The sequence below is a fragment of the Drosophila albomicans genome, chromosome 2L, assembly GCF_009650485.2.
Source record: "Drosophila albomicans strain 15112-1751.03 chromosome 2L, ASM965048v2, whole genome shotgun sequence".
NCBI classification, from domain to species: Eukaryota; Metazoa; Arthropoda; class Insecta; order Diptera; family Drosophilidae; genus Drosophila; species Drosophila albomicans.
Window position 1 is genome coordinate 17,956,442 of NC_047628.2, and position 19,450 is coordinate 17,975,891.

Below are 19,450 nucleotides of genomic sequence, written 5' to 3' on the forward strand. Positions count from 1 at the left end.
ATAAATGTGTATGGTCAATTTTATAGCAAAAAACAAAAAAAAAAAGACAAAATCAAAAAAAAAAAAAAAACCCCGGAAGGATACGCAAACAACTTTTGGCAGCTATCGAAGGCAAAAGTAAAGAAACAAGGAAGGAAGCATAAATATTTAATACAATAACATGTATTTATTATATGTATATGTAATACAAAATGTGTCATCGCCAGCGTTACGAATCAGAATCTCCATGATATTTTATTATCGGTTAAGGTATTATTATTATCATTATTATTTTTATATTTGTATATTTTTTTTATTATTATTATTCCGTCTTACTCGTAAATATAATGAATTTTTTATATAAAGAGTATTATCATATACAATACCCTACCCCAGTATACGTCTCGGTTGATGGTTAGCAATTGCTCAATTTAGTTAATTAGTTACAATTAATAACTTACGTACAGCTCTCTCGCACTTTTTGCACCTGTGTACCTACTAATTTAAGAACAAACAAACAAAAGAAGCAAACTATATATTTATATATGCTCCCAAGTAAAGAAAATACTCGGTACCTTAAAGAAGGCAGCATACTATTTGGATTGGAACATCGATATAGAGTTAGCTTTTCGTCTGTCCGTTTTTATCCATTTCTGTAATTCAGATATTTATTTCGAAAATTGGTATTACTTTCAATTATACACACGATCTTAAGTTATGCAATTAGTGTGCAACTGTACCGAGTATCTTACAGTCGGGCATAATCGACTGTCTCTTTCTCGTTTTTCTACACTCGTTATGTTTACACACACACACCCTTGCCACACTCCGAGCTTTTATACTTTTACTTAACAAGCAACAGCAACAATAAGCAGCAACTATCGAACAAATAGAATCTCAGTGAAGATAAACTCTCGAATTTCCTTAATCACACACTCAATGAATACTATACTAAAACACTCAGTAACCAAATGGTTGTAACACATTTTTCACTATGGCTTTAAAAAAAAAAAAAAAACAAAAAGAAAAGACACTTTCTTCCTTTTAAATTATTCCCTAAACATAATTTGATTTGTTATTTAGCATATGATGAGAAAAGTTTGTTTCTTGGGAAGAAATTAGCGAAATTTATAGAACTGATAAACTGATGATATTTACAGATGATTTTTTGTTTTTAGTTTACGTCCCATTTTGCAATATGATTATTATGTGTATTATTTTTATATATATAAATGTAAACTTCTATGTATAAGGTATGTGTGTCAATAAAGTTAAAGATAAATTGAATGTACAACACGTCTTGTGAATCTCACTTTTGTTCTTTTTCATTGTGCAAACGAATAATTTTATTGATTAAATAGATATAGGTGATAAATATATAAGTATTATTATGCATATTATGCTTATAAGCGAAACACACAGCTGCAGCTGATCCGCCGATTAGTGTTAGTGTAAGTTCATTAAGTTGCATTCATTGTAAAATATGCTAAAAACTCTACTGCTGTATTCTTGAACTTAACTAGAGCTGGTCGCAGTCGTGGTGGGCAGCGTGGCGAGCACCTCCTCGATAAAGCTGTCCGGCTGCTCAATCAGATTTAGTAAACCTGCAAGGAAATAGAAACAGTATTAATAATGATTATAGGAAGGAAGATGTTTGTAGATAACATTATATAGATATTAAATAAATGTTTATAGAGTATATAGGGATGGATAAATATGAATCATTACGAATTACAGATATAGTTGGAAATAAATGAATATAAAAAGTAGATGAATGTATATGGATTAAATAAATATCAATGGGAAGAATGAATATAGATGGATGTATAGAAGCGTATTATCTAATGATCGTACCTGCTACATCGCAGAACTCTGCAAAGGAGGTGCAGGGCAAAAACTCATCCGTTAACGTCTGCAGAATGCTGTCTGTGGACTTGAGCATGGCCTCATCGTTCTTGCGTATGTACTCAAACAGCGAAGCCTGCCAATCTTCTTCCTTGGGCGTGCTGACGGTCTTGAACAGCGTGTTGTAGATCATATCGATGAGTGACCACATCATAAGGAACGGCTTATACACTGCATACTCCTTGGCCTGACGATCTGATGGCGCTAGCAGCGCCTTGCACAGCACAGACGGTGACACATGACGCGCCTGGGCCACTGCCACGAGACGCTTTAGATGCGCCAGCTTATGCTTGTTCCACATCTCGCGACTGTGCAGTGACAGCGAAATGGTCAGCTGGTAGAGTGGTCCATCGACCTCGTAGCCACACTCCAGCCATTTTTCGCTGGGCACTGCAGTTAGATAATTGAGCAGAGTTTTGCTGTCCCTGGCCGCAGAGCGTGAGGAGAGCAGCAAATAGACCGCATAGAAGAGCAGGTAGGGCACAAAGTGCATATTGGATTGTGGACCGCCGCCGCCAGCATCATCGTGGAAGCTACGCTCCCAGGCGAAACGCACCAACAGCAGCTTCAGATCGTGTATGCTGCTCGTATACGAGATATCGCAACGCTGGGTGCTCTCCTGCATGTAGCTGCTGTGGCGGGTCATGCAACCGGAGAAGGCGGCCTCACCAACAGCTGGTCCCCACAGTGGCAGCAGCCCATTGCACCGAGTGTTGGCATTCTGCAGACTGGCACGATCCCACTCATCGCGGCCACGCGTCAAGCGTATGGCCGAGGTGTGACAATCCACGTGCACGACATTAAAGTGGGTAACAGTGGTGTATCCAATGGTCTTCCGTGACTTTAGCTCAAATTCCTCAACATTGCAGCGCTTGGTGAACGTGTAGATGCCCAGCACCTTCTCAGGCTGGCAGGAGTAGCCCTCGCGGCAGATGAAACACGTCAGGCCCGTCTCGTCGCGCAGCTTTTCGATTTTCTGCAGTATTGATCCCTTGGCTGTCACCTGTCCCTTCTCGTTGGTGCGCATACCGAGCGCATCCAGTTGCTTCTCTCGCGTCGCCATCGCCAGTCGCTTCTTCTCGGCGCGCGTAAAGTCGCGCACCTGTTGAACACGCGATGCCGTCGCCGCATCGGTGCTGAGTGCCTCTAGCAGATTCTCGGCTAAACTGCCGACATGCTCGTCGCTCGACACCTGCTCCAGTCGATGTATAATAGGTATAATGTCTTTGCTGATGGCCAGCTGTGTGGCCTCATGATGATTGGCGAGGCCGGTGAGGAAGCGCAATATGTACTTCAAGCTGGGTCGCGATATAAACTCCTTTAGCTCATCCGAGTCCGTTCGCAGCAGCGTTGGTTTCACACATGGCGCATGCTCCATTATGTAGGCGAGTGCTCGCTCCACTATGCCCAGGCTAACGATGTAATCCTTAAGGGTGCCGCCAATGCAATTGTGCTCAATCTGATTGGTGAGCACGCAGAACAGTTCCAGCTTGAATTCCTCCTCAGTGGTGCGCTCAGTATCAAAGCGATTGAAGTCAAGTGTGTGCTAAACAAAAAGAAAATTAGTAAGCACAGCGGCAGAGGGAAACTCTCATATAATTCTCACCTTAAAGTGTTCGCAGAGCAGCGCCATCTTGACCTCGTTGCCATAGACAAGCGCAGCCAGCACACGAATGAGATGCCGCAACACCGATGGATTGTTGCGCACATTGGGACAATCGGTGCAGGAGATCAACGCACTGACATACTCGGGACCACCAAAAGTGAGCGAGAACTGCAAAAACGAGTCAAGCGTATCGCTGGCAGCCTTTGAAAGTATGGTTTCCATGATTTCGAGCAACTGTTCCGTAACAGCCGATTGAATAGAATCGTTCTCCGATTGCAGGCACATCTGCAGCACCTTAAGCAGCGTATTAATGGCGCCCACCTCGGGCTGGCAGAGCACCTCCTGACAGCGTCGCACCTTGACACAGATGAGGAATAACTTGAGCAGCACCTGAATGAGTTCACGTTGTCGCGAGATGCGCTGCAGGCTGCCGATGCGCTCCAGCATCACACGCAGTCCATTGCAATCGGCCAGCACATTGGCCATACGATACAGCTGCTCGGTGTCCACTTGCTCTTGGCTCTTGTTATTGAGTGTTTCCACAAATTCTTCGGTGGCATCGCCGAGCAAACCACGCATGCGATAAACAATGCGCATGGCGTCCCGATCGCCGCCTTCGGCCAGCCAAACTTTCTTGTACACATCCTTCACAGGCAGATCCAGGCTAATTATCTTGTTGTTGACCAGCAGCTCCATGCCGTTGTCATCCTCGAGCAGCGCAATCAGCTCGCAATCTGTGCAGATTTTGTTCTTCACATCGCGCATTAGCGGTCCCAAGCCCACCTCGCTGGATGGATACGGATTGCCGAGCATACGACCTTGCAAAAAGTCCTCCTGCTGTGGATCCTTCTCCAGTGTCATGTAGAATTCGCTCTCGTCGTGCTCCTCGGGATGGATGATCGAGTATAAACGCTCGAAGATAAACACGGGCGTTTTGATGTCATTCATGCGTGTCTTCTCCACCGTATCGATGAGAATCTCCATAAAGGCACGAGTCTCCTCCTCTGTGCCGCTAGTCATCTCCTCCAGCATCTCCAGCAGCTTCTCCTGCGCATCATCGATCAGACGAGTACGTTGCACCACCAGACTACGCAATGCCAAATAGCTCTCCAGCACTGGACCCAGCAGACGCGTCTTGTAGGTGCGTCGAATGTTGGGGCACTCAAGGAACAGCCACAAGAGCTCCACATACTGGCGCAAAGCATAGCCCAGCGATAGGTCCGATGACAGCGAGTGCTCCTCCATGCGATGTATTTTAGTTATCTCCACAGCGAGCAATTGGGAAATATCGTTAAGCACTCCGCGCAGCACAAGATACTGCAGCCAAGGTGTCTCTGTGGCCACGGTGCGATAGAGCGTAAGGAACTCGGCACTTGCCTCTCCAGCTTCGCCCACATGCTTAAGGAAGCCGGTTAGCATGTTTAATGCCTGCTGCTTGCGTTCACTGGTGCGACAAAGGCCGCTGAGCAGAGAGCACGCCAACTGGCGGCCAAACCGCGAGTTGGCATTGAAGAGCAACGGTTGTATCCACTTGGCATTGAACACCAGGGGCTTGATTACCTTCTCCTTATCGAGCACACGCTGGCGCCAACGCAGTCCATACTTTTCCGACAAGAAGGCAGCACGCACATCGCCACGACGCTTAATTGTATCGCCTGCTGACGTTGCCTGCTGCTTGCTGGCGCGTTGCTTGCCCTCCTGCCGATGCTGGTTGCCCTTGCTGCTAGTGGTTGTGGTCGGCATGCGACTACTCCAAGCACTGTACTCGTGATTGCGATCTGAATTGAGCCAAGCACGATAATCAATAGTGTTGCCTTCAAGCAGCTTAATGCTGCACATTTCCGTGGGCGATTGTTGTGATTGCTGTTGTTGCTGCTGCGGTTGCTGCGACTGTTGTTGCTGCTGCTGCTGATTGTTGTTGTTCTTGCTGGCGCTGTTGGGCAGCGCAGGACAAATCAGATTCTGCATGATGCGCAGACAAGGATGCAACACCGAGGTAACTGGACCACGTGGTAAACTATGGCAAATATAGAAAATTAACATTTGCCACACAAACAGTTGTAAAAAGTTTTCCTCAACTCACCGACAGTTGCTGATGAACAGCTCAAAGATGACCTTCAGCTTGTACTCCCAGCACACATCGTCCTGGCCGAGTAGCACCTCCAGCAGCGTCATCTCCTGATGCACAGCCGCCTCCAAACTAATCAACGGTATGGATCCCATCAACGCGTTCTTCACACGCGCAGTGACCAACTGCAGCAGATGCATACAGGCCTCGGCATTGTCCTTGGTGAGCACCACCAGCAGATTGCGCACCTCCTCTTGAATCTGTGGTGTGCCGCGTCGCAAATTGTGCTCGGCCAGCTCGCTAACCAGCCCCTGGCTGTAGAGACCCACACGACAGTCATAGTTGTAGGCCATGGCTCGCAGCAGCGTCAAGCATTGTTCTGTGGATGCCAAGGCGCAGCCATAGCAGCGATTCGTTGTGTGACTCACCTCAGCGCCAGAGGGAAGCGTTGCGGCTGGCTGATCCTGTTGCTGGCGATCATACGCAACTAATTCACTGCAGAAAATAACACAATTATAATCGATCTTTAACTGTTAAGTCAAGTGTCCCTCTCACCTGCGACACGCCTTCACCTTCTGCACAATCTTGCTGAGCTCCTCGAAGCTAGTGCGCGACTCGACGCAATATTTCTGCGCCAGCAGCTGGATGATTTTGTTCACCTGCGACGTGCTGTGCACGCTGCCCATGTTGTCCTCCACCAAACGATCGCTGCTGCGATGCTCGGCCACCTTCTGTATGAGCAATTCCAGCATTTGTTTGTTGGTCAACAGCTGGCGATAGATGCGATCCGCCCGCTCCAACGAACTGTGAATCAACTGTACCGTCTTGGCACGATCCTCCGCGGACTCAATTGGATCCACAGCGCAACAAACACGCGCATACATGCTGAAATCGAACTTGGCATATTTACAGAAGCCGCAGGCATGGCACAAGAACGGATCCTTCTCGTCATAGTTGATGGCCCGACACTTGTGGCACTGGAACACGTTCTCGCCACAATTACCACAAACACCGGGATACGCAGGCACCGCTGCACTGCAGCGTGGACACTGTAGATTCTCGCTGGAACCGCTGACAGTCTCGTAGAAGTCGGCGAATTCAATCATCAGATTGCAGGCTGTTATAGGCAGCGGAAAATCAATCTTCAACTCGGTCTGTCCCGACTGCAGGGACACGGAACGCGCCTTGTGCCACAGCGCCGGTCGGTTCTTGAGCTCGACAACAGCCTGAACGCTGCGATTGTTGTAGTAGACATTGATGGTGCGCACCATTTTGGTGCGTTTGAGATCCGCAATGCGCACAATCAGTTTGGAGATGGTGTGGCATTGGACCAGCTTGTAGATCATTGTGGTTGTCGTATACTTCGAGTCCGATTTAACCGAAGGCAGCTTGATGTTGGCCATCGGCACCTCGGGATTATTGCACACCAGACACGGTTCCGATTCTAGGTAATAACCATTTACCTAGGAAAAAAATTATGTTTTACGTTTCACAGTTCAAAATTCTATTTAATAACTAGACTCACCTGCAGTATGGACTCTAAAGTTGTATAGATAGGCGCATTCGGATGCTTGCAGAGCAGCTCGTTCTGCTGGCGCAGCACATCGACAGCACGCGACACGAACTCTGGCAGTCGCTCCGTAATGCTGCGCGTGCTAAGCGTCAAGTAGCCCAACAGATCAACAAATTGCGCAGTGCGACGTCCATAGCTCGGCACCAGCGGCCACAGATTCCAGAAGATGGTGAGCAGTTTCTCGCGCTGCCGCTCGTTGGCATGCTCGAAGAGACCCGTCATAAACGAATGCGCCTGCCAGCGCAGCTGACTCACATTGTTCTCGAGCAAAAAGATGCGCACAAAGCGTATGATGAGGGCATCGCTGGCATAGCGGAAGATCTGATGCACAAATGTGCTGCACTGTGCCGGGTCGAATTTGGAGTAGTAGGCGGTGTCAGTGTCCTCGCTCTTCTCGCGCTCTCCGCGCAACTTGCTGCTCGTCGAGGGCTGTGCCACTTGTTGCTGCTGTTGTTGTTGCAACTGTTGTTGCTGTTGCTGCTTGACGCCAGCTGCCAGTGGCAATGGCATATTGCAGACTGCGGACTGCAAAAGTTGTATGATTATGGGAGAGACGCCATCGTCCAGCTGATAGCAGGCAATCTCCATGAGCATGGCGAGTGCATCCTCGTGCACCACGCAGAATTTTTGCCAGTTGCCCGTCCGCATCTGGCTAATCTCCTGGCAGGTGCGCAGATGCTCCGTGAGCTCAACCAATGCATCGTAGCTCAGCAGTGGCGGATTGACATTGTAAGGAGCGCCATTCTGTAAAAGTTCACAAGGGGAATTAGCAAAGAATGGATGAATTATCAATTAAGATTAGTTCTCACCTTGCTGCTGACAATATTGCAGACGCGTTTCACCACACGGAAGTGTGCATCGAGCGAATGCCCATCGCGATACATGCGGAACTTCTCCTTGCTGCCGCAAATGTACATGAGCAGCTTGCGTACTTGGCGACGCAGTAATGCATTCAGATTGAGCATCATGTATTCGCAGAGCGTGAAAGTCATTGCCTCACAGAAGCCACTGTCATAGTTATCCGGATGTGCGCTGCTTAATCGCAATATCTGATATGGCAGACGCACAATGATCTCGGTGAGCAGCGCATCATACGACTCAAAGATGTCGGGATAGTTCTTCAAATAGTTGTGCGGTATGAGTATCGATATGTCTGGTTTGGGGCCGTGTTTAATAGGCTTTAGCAACTGTCCTGCGTTGCCGTTGTTCGATCCATTGCCCGCAGCTGGCTGGGCACCGCTGACGCCGCCAGCAGCATAAGGATCGCCGAGCACCTGCTTCCAGTGCACGAGAAGCGTGTTGAGCGCCTCTAAGGCATAAACAAAAGCTCCACTCTTGCTCAGCACATTCGCTGTGGTGCTGGCCACAAAGGAGCTGTTGTCCTTAAACTGATGCGGGGGTGATGTGGTGCCCGTCTGCTTTGACTTTGTCTTGCCCATCATGACGCCAAAGAGCGAAAGTAGCGCAAGACGCACTTCGTTGCCTGGGCATTTGGTTTCCATCTATAAGTAATTGGTATTTAATTAAGTTGCTTTAAATGAAAGCTTTCATGCATTTGTTACCTTGGTGGCTGCGCCTCGCTTGCCAATCTCCACGTACTCGACTAGAGCGGCTAACAAATCCTGCAGCACTTGCTGATCACGCTCATTGTTGCCATTTAGATCCGTGGTTAGCATCAGTATAACTTGTATGAGTGGTATGGCCTGTAATCCATTGCACAGATCAAAGGTGCCCAGATGCTCGATGATGCTTTCCAGCACGGCAATTCTGTAAACAGAGATTAGTCTAACATCTCTTTAGAAACGACTTCCAAACTCACCTTAGATCATGCAACTTGCTGAGCTTCTCGTCCTCGTTGATCTCGTTATCCTCGCTGCTGCTCATGGCGCTCAATGCGGCCACGCAACTGCCACTCGGACCCGGCTGCTCGGCATCCTGATCCTTGCCCTGGCGCGGCGGCGATGCATTCGCATGATCTCCAAAGTTGCTGCTGCGCGCCGAGGTGCCGCCAATGCTCTCCACGCCGCTGCCGCCGCTCTCGGATCCTCCGCTGCCAGCGGGTTCAGCGGGCGACGTGCGCAACGTGGAACCATCGGTGGCTACGTTGGAGCCCTCATCATCATCCGAGCCAGCTGTGTCGCCACTAACCGCACCCGGTGCAGCCGCGGCACCCAAACGTATGCGGGCCAAATTCACCAATGCCTGTTGCACAGATTGCGGCACATTCGGATCACCGGCACTCTCCTGCAGACTGACGGCAATGGCAAAGTCCATGATGGCATCATCATCCGCATCCTCGGGCAGTCCAAGCAGCCGCGGGAAGCCAAAGCCCATGAAACTCAAACGCTGCTGTTGCTGTTGTCCGCCAGCTGCATCTCCTTCGAGCAGTGCATTGGCATCCGCTCCAGCATTGCCACCAGCAACAGCCACAGCGGCGGCATCCACAGCCGCAGCAGCTGCTTCCTCGATGATGTCGCTGGCTGCCTGGGAGGCAGCACCTTGAAGTGCGCTTAGATTGCTGCTGCTGATGGCGGACGTCGAAGGTGTGGGCGTCGAGCAAGCTGGTGGCGTGGAGACCACGGCGGGCTTGCGTCGCTTCATGCGCGGACTGAGCAGCAAGATGAGCGCCTCCTTGGCGCTGTGGCTTATCACACTGGCGTCGTGCTTTAGCAGTCCAATAAAGTATTTGGTCATGCGACCCACTTGACTGGCATCGGCCAGCGCAAAGCCATACATAATCTCCACCAGACAATGCACGATGGTCTCAGCCTGACACAGACCGCGTCGTACAATATTCGTGGGTTCATCCAGTCCCGGCGTAACCTTATGCAGCTCCAGCACAATGGCCATTAGTGACGGCACAATATCATAGTTGCATTCGGCACAGATCTTTGCCAGCGATTGAGGACGCGCATTGGCCACTCCGCGCACTAGCAGAATCAAGCGATAAAAGGCCTCTGGGTCAATGTCTTGCAATGTGTCGAGCTGTGCGAGTTTCGGTTGCATGGCCTGCAGCTCGCCGTGCACAAACTGCAGCAGCACACCATCCTTGTAGCTGTGATAGGAGCTGCGACTGCCGTAGAGCGTGGCCAGCACGTAGCGTGCTTGGGTCTGCACAGGATTCGGTGTGGGCAGCAATAACAATGCACTCGCTGTCTTCACCGCCTTCTGGCGCATGGCGCTGGCAACAGCGCCTCCGTTGCCGAGCAGATGCAGCGCACAATCGAGCACCTCCAGCAAATGTGTGCACATTCTGTCCAGTTGTGTGATGCAATTGAAGCCCTCGCCAAAGTTGGCTGCACTCGCTGGCGAAGCAATCGCTGTGGCCGCATTGTTGCCAACACCTCCACTGGCTGCGGGCAACTCTTCGCTATCGTCGGGCCAACCCACGAGCTCCTTTGACTTGCCGTACACCTCAATGCAATCGAGCAACGTCACATGCTCCGGATCCTGTGACTTGGCAAAGCACACCTTGAGCAGCTTGTCAGACTGCAGCATTTCCTCACGCGTCAGCGGTATATCAAACCAGCGAGCACGTCGCACAGGCGTTGGAATCGTGCGTCCCAGAATACTCACCGATTGCGGTGCACGCTGTGGATCCTGGGTACCGAGGAGGACACGTATGCCGACCATCACAACGTTGGGATCGCTGTTGAGCACCTCGAGGGTGAAGCCATTCGCTCGCGCACTAGCCACAAACATCCCCGTGGAGAAGAGTCGCGTCTTGAGCTTCTGCTTGTTGTAGATCTGCAGCAAATCGTTGCCACCGAACTCGACATCAGCCAGCATGTTGCAGTGCTCGAAGAAATCAATGGGAAAGACGGGCACACCGCCCGAAGTCAGTTGTTTCTGCTGTCCGCCTGCGGATTTTCGAGGCAGCTTGTTAGGCTTCGATTTGGGACTGTTTGCCGTTGTAGTACTTCCGCTCTTGGCCAGCAGCGTGGCCGAATACAGTTGATTGCCCAGCGGTTGCACCCGCGGCGACAACCAGAAGCTCGTGTGCTCTGGTTGGGCAGAGAAGATGCGCAGACTGCCATCCTCGCAGAGCAGCAGCAGGGTTGTCTTCTCGGTGCCTGCCACTGAGTGGCGTATCCCCACCACGTCCATGATGCGCGACTTGGCCGACTGTGCCTTGATCTCCTGCATGTAGATCAGTTCTGGCGTCAGCATCAATATGATCGGATTGTTTGAGGTCTGCATGTTGGCATAGATCAAGCCAGGATGTCCCGCTACCTCGGTCCACTGCACCAATGGTTGCAATGGTCCCTTAGAGGAGGACTTGCTCACAGCAGAGTTTGTATCCAGATGGTAGATGCCTTTGACACCTTGATTGACATTGGTTAGCGGCGAGACAAAGCTACGTCCGCTGGCATAACTGTAGAAGAGCAACTGCAGTGCATGCGAATAGTAAATGGAGACGCCTCCGCCGCCCACCTGTCCATTGACATCCTTGATGTGATGATGGCTTAGCTCCAGCGTATTTGTCACATAGAAATCACCATGCACGGCCAGACTCTGTTCGTCCAGCGCCTGATAATAGATGTAACCGCTACTGGCAAAAGTCAACATATAATAAGCGCCCTCCTGGTAGATGAATGTGCAATCCCTGATTTTGCCCACAGCGACCAGATAATAGTACTTGGGGCTGTAAGTATCCACGGCCAAATCATAGATCTTGACATAATCCGAGGTGACCAAGGCGAGCAACGTTTGCGAGCCCGGCAACCACACAGCCTTCTTTATGTAGTTGCCATTGTCCAGCTGTGGAGTGACCACAATGTGTTCGTTGGTGCTGCCGCTGCTGGAGAAGGTCAGCACATGACACTCCTTGAGTCCGCACACGGCAAGACAATCCTCATTGCATGGGTTGGCGGCCAGCGAGAGCACAGTGCAAGCGATGGGCGCCGAGCTGAGCTGGGTGAGCGTCAATTTGCGCTTGGAGGCATCCGCCTGCTTCAGTAACGCTGACAACTGCAGTATGGTCACCTTGCCCTTCTCATGCGACACGGCCAGCTGCTGACGCCGGCCATGCGGCGACGATAGACAGCAGAAGGCCACACGACGCACCACACCCGATGAAATCAAGTGCTTGATGGTTTGTCCCTGATCGCCAGAGTAATTCATGCGCACATTCTCAAAGGCGCCCTCCTGTGAGCCGAGTGTGGCAAACATCAATTGATCTGTGACCTGGAAACTTTGATCCAGTTGATGCAGTCGCTCCAAAGCGGCCGTGGCACGCTTGTGACAGCCGACAATGGAGTAGAGCGTGCAATTCTCGCGTATCGATGGCAGCAACACATCGAAATACTCCAAGATGCAGCGCACAACGAGCAGCCATTGATCCGGATGCTGCAGTGCGTCGCGATGCGGTTCCAACAACTTGCCAAGCAGCGCAATGCGCTCGTTACTTAATGAATCCTTGCGCAGCTGTGTCTGCGGCATCGAACGCTTCTTGCCCGCCGCCAAAAGACTCATGTGAGCAGCAACGTAGCCATCTCGCGAATCACAGCCACTTGTGGGCAGACGACGACTCAACGCCTGACACGAACCATCCTCCTTGGCGCCGCAGTCGCAAAAGAAGTTGCCATACTTGGCGTAGCTGACGTCATGCCCCTTGTGGCAGACACGTGCACAAACGGAGCACACACCAACCGTGTTAATCATGTTACAAGTGTGGCAATGATACCAATGCTGATTCATGAACTCCTTTTGCGTTTGCGAGAACGTGCAGAGCTTATTGTTCAGCGTATCCTCATCGGAGTCATCGAGCAGCGAATCCTGCTCCTGCTGCTCATCGGCCAACTCATCGAACAGCTCGTCAATGTCCAGCTGCAGCTCATCATCCCACGGCGGCATATGCTGGCGACTGCCACGATAGCCGATGCCCTGCAACAATTCGCTCAGATATTTGAGTAGTGCACTCACATTCTCGGCGTGACGCAGTTGCTTGTCCGGCAGCTGCAACTTAGCCAGTTCAAGCCACAGCAACGTGGTATTGAAGAGGGCCACATGACCACGTGCTGGCGCCGCATCTGCCAGTGTAATCATTATCTGCAGCACATCCGCAAAGTCGCAGCCATCTTGTGGCGGCGTAATCAATGTTTGTCCCAGTTGCAGCAGCGCTTGGAAGAGTGGCGCAGCCAATTGGGCAGCCGCTGGTTGATCGCGCACTAACGACTTGATGAAACTTAAAAGCAGCGCACCATTGCGATGTGTTGTCGCTGTGTTTGCTTGTTGGTCGCAGGCCTGCGATGAATCCTCCTCCGATTGATTATTGGGCTGATTGGCGGCCTGCCAAAGGCTCAAGATTTGCGATGTATTTGGCGCTGGATTTCCTGCGCAATCATAATCAATGTCCATGGCATCCAGTTGATCCGAGATGCTGGGCATGGCCGAAACTGTGGCCATATTCGTGGGTGTCTGGGCATTGCTGCTCGAGCTGCTCGACGGTTGCATAACGCTGGTCAACAGCTTGCATGACGCTTCACAGCTGCTGCTGTTGGCCGCCGCATTCACCACATTGGGACCGTAAATAATGTGCGCCAACCAGAGCTTCAAACGTGCCACATCCACGGTGCCCAGCTCTGCGAAGCACTCGACCAACTCCTCGTGCTGAAAGTGTGCATCCGGCTGAGAAGATTGCTCAAACAAACGCTCCACAAACTGCAGCATTTTGCGGGCATAACTCAATGGCAGCGTGGTGCCCGTGAAACTGAGCAACAAAGTCGTCAGGCTGCCAGCGCGCTGCTCCTTAAAGAATTGACGCATTGCCTGTACAGCAGTTGGGACATCGAGCATCTTGATCATGGTCTTCAGCACCGCAAAGAGCATCGATTCGTTAAACAGCGCTCGCTGTTCCTGCTGCTCTCCAGCTGTAATTGTCGTTGTTGGCTGTCGCAACTCCGCGGCAAAATCGATTAGCATGTGATAACAGTGTCCAATCATGTGCTCAAAGAGCAGCTGTTTATGTGCCTCGTTGGTCAGTCCATGGAGCATTTCGCGCAGACATTGTTCGCTCTGGCTCTGCAGATAATCGGTACGCATGTCCATCATGGAAGCAATAAGCAGCGGCTTTAATTGCGATTCCACCTCGCCAATTGCTGTGCAGAACGGCAGCAACAGCTCCAGCAGATGAAGTATGGACTTCAAGCAATGCTTTAGAGTGTGTAGCGTTGAATATGTTATGGATTTTGTCAATTCTGTGATGTGTGCATCGATAACATTCAGAGTGTATGGCTCGACGGGATGTTGTTTGCCATTGAAGGCATCATCGTTGACCAGCAAGCATTTGGGCCACTCGTTGGCAATCAGCTGTTTGTCCTCGTTGGGCAACAGCTTCAAGAAGGCCGCATGCAACTCCAGCATTATGGCTGGCTTATCACTCACCACCGGCACAATCAAATTGAGCGCCTGCTCTGGCGTTGTACTCGACAGCTGCTTCAACATCTGGGCGCGCACAATGTTCGAGATGAGTGTGTACGAGTCCATCAACTTCATGAGCAGTTCATTGCTTAACTGGGTGCGTTCCAGCAGCTCGCCGGGTGTTAATATGCTGTCCTCGGTCAGCTTGGATTGCGGATCATCGATGGACTCGCTGGAGGAATAAACCTCTGGATCATTGGCAGCACTGGAACTGTCGCGTTCCCTGCTCTCCGAAGTGATGCTTTCGCTGTCGCTCTCCTTGCGCTGCAGTTTGTAGCCCTCCTTGTCCGCCCAGGCCACAGCTTGCATGTGCGCGACCAGTGCATCGAACAGTATGAGATCCGATAGACGAGGATTGGAGGCTGCTAAAAATAAAGTTTATTAAGTTTCTTGTTTTTCTCGATGGTGTATTCATTGTAAACCTACCTTTGTTCAGCAGCTTGTTGAAAGCCTCTACGCCCAGCGACGTCTGCTTGAGACTGTAGCGAATATCAGCGGCGCGATCTCCGACCTGACCCCACAGCGACTCCGCGTACTGCGTGTACATGCCCTGCTTGATTAGACTATTGACCACCAGATAGTGTGAGTTGGCCAAAGGGCAACGAATGCTCCAAATAAGCGAGTGTAAATTGGGCGCACGCTCGCTCTTCAGCGATTCCACATGCGAAGTGGATGGTGGCAGACCCAACAGAAGTTTCCAGGCCACGCTGAAGCAATACTGCATGGCGCACAGATTGTGCAGATTATCCTTGTCTCTGGCATGCGCCGACATATCCGTAATGGCCAGTATATCAATCAAAGCATCCACTAGTAGCGGATACTTGAGTTTATCCGGTGTGCACAGGATAAAGTTCCAGGCTAGGCCATCCAGCTTGAATTCCTGCGACCAATGCGGTTTCGACGGATCCGTTGTGACCAGTGAGTAGAAAGTGGGGCGAATGTCTGCGAGGATAATAGGGGAATTTAGCAAATGTACTAAATGTATCTATATATAAAAATATTTTTATATATAACCAAAACTTTCTTAATACGCACTTGAATTGTAATCGCCTGCAGGTGACTTGCGGAACTTCTCCTCAATGTCCTGGCGACAATACGAAGTCAGCTTGGTACGACTGTTCAGCAGATCCGTAATCTTTTGCGTATCCGGCATGCTGCTGACGCTAAACAGATTCCATCGCACCTGATCGAGCAACTCGGGTGGTGCATTGTACAGATGCTTCATGAGATACTCCAAGAAGAGTAACAGCCGCGACAGCAGCATCATCTGGCTGTTGCGAACTGTGCGATCCACGCCGATGCTTCGACAAACATCAGCACAGCGAATAACGCCGCCAGCTGTCAACAGCAATATGGACTTCTTTTGCATCAAGTTAAGCGAATGGAAGAGGAATAATAACAGCTGGGCGTGCTCAATATTGAGATCCTCAAAGTCCGTATCGCTGGCCGACGAAGATGTTGAGCAAACGCCCTCAACAAGCGTGTTGATCAAACGATGCCAAACCGATAAGCAAGCCGCTTCCTTTTCCTGCGTGGGCTTCAATAATAAAATTTGCACGAGCACCGACAACGTGCTGGGATAAACTTGTAGTGGCCAGCTATTGGTATCGGTGGACCACGGGGAGATCGACAAATGCTGCAAGAGATTCGATTGCAGCTGCTCCGACAGCAGCGATGTCGAGATCAAATTGTGTATATAGCGTCCAGCGGCGCCTGAGAAACGTATCATGGCTGTCTGCCAATTGGAGCAGTTAGCCTCCCCGCCTGCACCGCCAGTGTTGCCTCCGCCACTCTCCTGGCGCATAACATCGCGATCAAAGTCCTTGATAATGTTGGCCATCAGCAGCATCTGCTGATCACTGACGCCCGCCTTCACATAGCGTTGCATGTAAGCATGACGATTGGCCAGAAACTGATCGAGGAAACAAAATATATCCGCTGCCAGATCCAAGTACTCATGTGGTTCATCTAATTTTGGCACCAATGCCGACTTCTGATCACCGTTGCGCTCCTGCGCACAGTTGTTGGCATTATCGTCGTGTGTTTCTGGCGATAGTGTCTCCTTGAACCAATGTCCCAAGTAACTCTCGCTGTCATCCTCCTCCGAGTTGTCGGAACAGGACAACGAATCATTGAAGTATGTGGTTGAATCCGAGAAACTAATTGGCTCGCATTCGGTGCGATCTTTGGTATTGGCACGCTTCAACGTGCACGCCTTGCGATATGCCACAGTGGCCAAGAAGGTGAATAATTGATGCAGCGTTGCCGTGTTAGCACACGCACAATGCGCTGCAAGGCGCTGTAGTTTTGCAGTATATCAAATTGTGCTGGCTCCACATCGAGACTGCTGTTGGTGGCACTTGTTGAGCTGCCAGCGTTGCAGGCCGCCTCGATTTTCAGATCATCAATTAGCTCGGAAAGCAATTTAATGCTGTGATTGGCAATTGCGGCATTCAATTCGCCAAATCCTTGCTGCACCTTGAATAAATTCACTCGTGCAATGGGCGTGCTTGGCGCCGTTGTTTCACTTGTTGTTGAGGCTGCTTTGGCAGCTGTACTGCTGCTGCTACTGCCCGAGGCGCCCATGGCACCCTGTATGCCGCTGATGAGCAGCCAGGAGCCGTAGCATAGATGGTTCTGATAGACATGCATGCGTGCCGAGGCCTTAAACATCTCGCCAATGCTCGTGTAAATCTCTAGCGCCTTGTTGACAATGCTGCACGCTTGCTCCTCGAAATCATCGTGATCCTTACTGCCTCCTGCAGTTGTTTGACTGCTCGATGCAGCTGAAGATGTTGGCTGTTGTTTCTGTGAGCTGCCGCTGGCCTGGCTCATACTCAACACGCTGGCTGCTATCGAAGTCAATACGGCGTTGTACAAGGCTGCAATGCCGCACACCGACAGCTTCTCAATGCGACTGGGAGTCAAGGGTTGCAGCGCAATTAAAGAATGCGCTTGTGCCAATATCGAGAGATCGGTGAGCATGTGCGTCATGGCCGCTTTAACGCTGCTGGCCTCCACTTGGGTCAAAGGCAAATACAGCGTCTTGCCACCAACCACAGTTTCCTGGTATTTGGAGCGATACCGATTCAATATGGGTAATGCAACGCCCACATCGAGTAGCGTATCCACACCTTGCTGATCCCGAAAATATTCCACATTGGCTGCCAGCAATTGCTCCTTTCAAAAATTAAATTAGTTGTGGAATCAATTACTTTTGCTTTTATTACTTACGGTGCAATCGCTGATCTCTTCGCTTAGTGGCACCCAGGTCATTTTGCCTGGCTCCAAAGGTGCCAATAGTTGTTGCAATATCACTGAAGAAAGATCGGACCGTGATCGTTTTATCTCAGATTTTGGTGAATCCTTTTCTGAGCCAGCTGCGCCACTTCCTCCGCTACTGACACCTCCACTGCTGCTGCTGCTCTTACTGTTGGACTCGGGGTGTTTGGCACTCTTGAGCACCGCAGCGACGCCATTGTAATCGAATTGTGCAGCCCCAGAGCCATTTGCAGCGTGTTCGCGGCCCTCGCATAGCATTTTGAGTGCCACCAGTAACCATTTGATTTCATAGACCGACACTTTCGGAAGGCGGAAAAGTATGAAGCGTATGAGAATCGCGCTCGCATCGTGCAACTGTGCGATTTGCGTCTGGCAAACTGTAAAGAAAGAAAAAACAGATAAATCAAACATTCATCAGAAGTAGCATATATGTATATAAAAACAAATAAAACCAAGTTGCCTCCTGAGTCATGCGTAAAATTGCATTCTCAAGCGTAAAAACAAATTAATAAACATATATACAGTGAAAACTCCCTTAGACGGATATACCTATTAGTTGAACACCCTCTTAAGCGGATACTTAATCTTAACACACTAGCCGCGAAAAAAATTCTAAACAGTGAATTCCTCTTAAGCAGTTAACTTCGTTATGATGTAATAAAAAATATTCTATTAAACAAATGAAGGGTCTTGCATATCCAAAGAGTATACCCCAAGAAAGTATTCACTGTATTTCGTATTGTGGTGTAAAAAATAAAGCAAGTGTATGACAAAATGTGGGATGAGGAGAGGAGTCAGGAGGGTTAGAGACTTACTTGACTTGATTTGCATGAGCTTATCGGCCGCCAGAGCCGCAAACGCGGTGTAAAATTGCGTGTAATTGCTTTCGTCATCGAAAAAATCATGTTCACTATAGAAATAGAAACGCACAAATTAAAGTTTTACACGAAATTCTCTTAGTTTCGTCACTTTTTTGCTGGGTCGCCATATTTAATTTTGCAAGTCACCTTTGCAGGCAGGCAGCCAAGCAGCAGAAAAAAAATTTAATTTTCAACTGCGCCATTTGCGCATTATTTGCATTTGCACTCACCATCTGGTAATCGCTTTTAATATATTGCATATTTCATTTTTATTTAAAGCGCCTGTACGATTTGTTAATAGAGGTTTTACAACCGTATTCCAATCCGTACCTCCGCTGTGCGCCGACATTTTTGTAACTCTGATTTGACGTCGTCCCTTTTTTCACTTTTCTGCTCTCTTCTTCTTGTTCGACTTCGATTTGCTTTTGCTGCAGCGAAATGTCAACGTTTCGCGTGCTTTGGTATTGGATTTAGCGGCTTGTTTGTTGTGGCGTATTTTCTTTGTTTACGTATATGATGCAAAAATGAACGACAAATAATTTTCAGTGTCGAGTATTTTGTGTATGGTGTGGACACACCTTACACAAACAGCTGTCTAGTGTTGGTTAACTCTTTGCACAAATTATATTTTTGGGTTTACTGGTTTTTTGTAGGAAGGGGATAGTTACTGCAATTAGATAAAATTACAATTCGTACAAAAAATATAGAATTTGTGATTACAATTACGTTAATAAATAGGCGTGGCACACTTTGCT

The 19,450-nt window shown here is 49.6% G+C and overlaps 1 protein-coding gene across 1 annotated transcript; it reads right to left on the reverse strand.

Annotated features, from left to right (window-relative positions):
• Positions 1-992: 992 nt before the first annotated feature.
• Positions 993-19,282, reverse strand: LOC117565881 (protein purity of essence). Its single transcript, XM_034245220.2, is given in 15 exon segments — positions 993-1,583; positions 1,834-3,430; positions 3,491-5,507; positions 5,574-6,053; positions 6,114-7,021; positions 7,084-7,875; positions 7,941-8,633; positions 8,694-8,898; positions 8,951-14,915; positions 14,980-15,495; positions 15,589-16,827; positions 16,830-17,733; positions 17,788-18,212; positions 18,651-18,745; positions 18,926-19,282. Coding segments are annotated over 15 exon segments (16,044 nt in total). The 5' UTR covers positions 19,045-19,282; the 3' UTR covers positions 993-1,494.
• Positions 19,283-19,450: the final 168 nt, after the last annotated feature.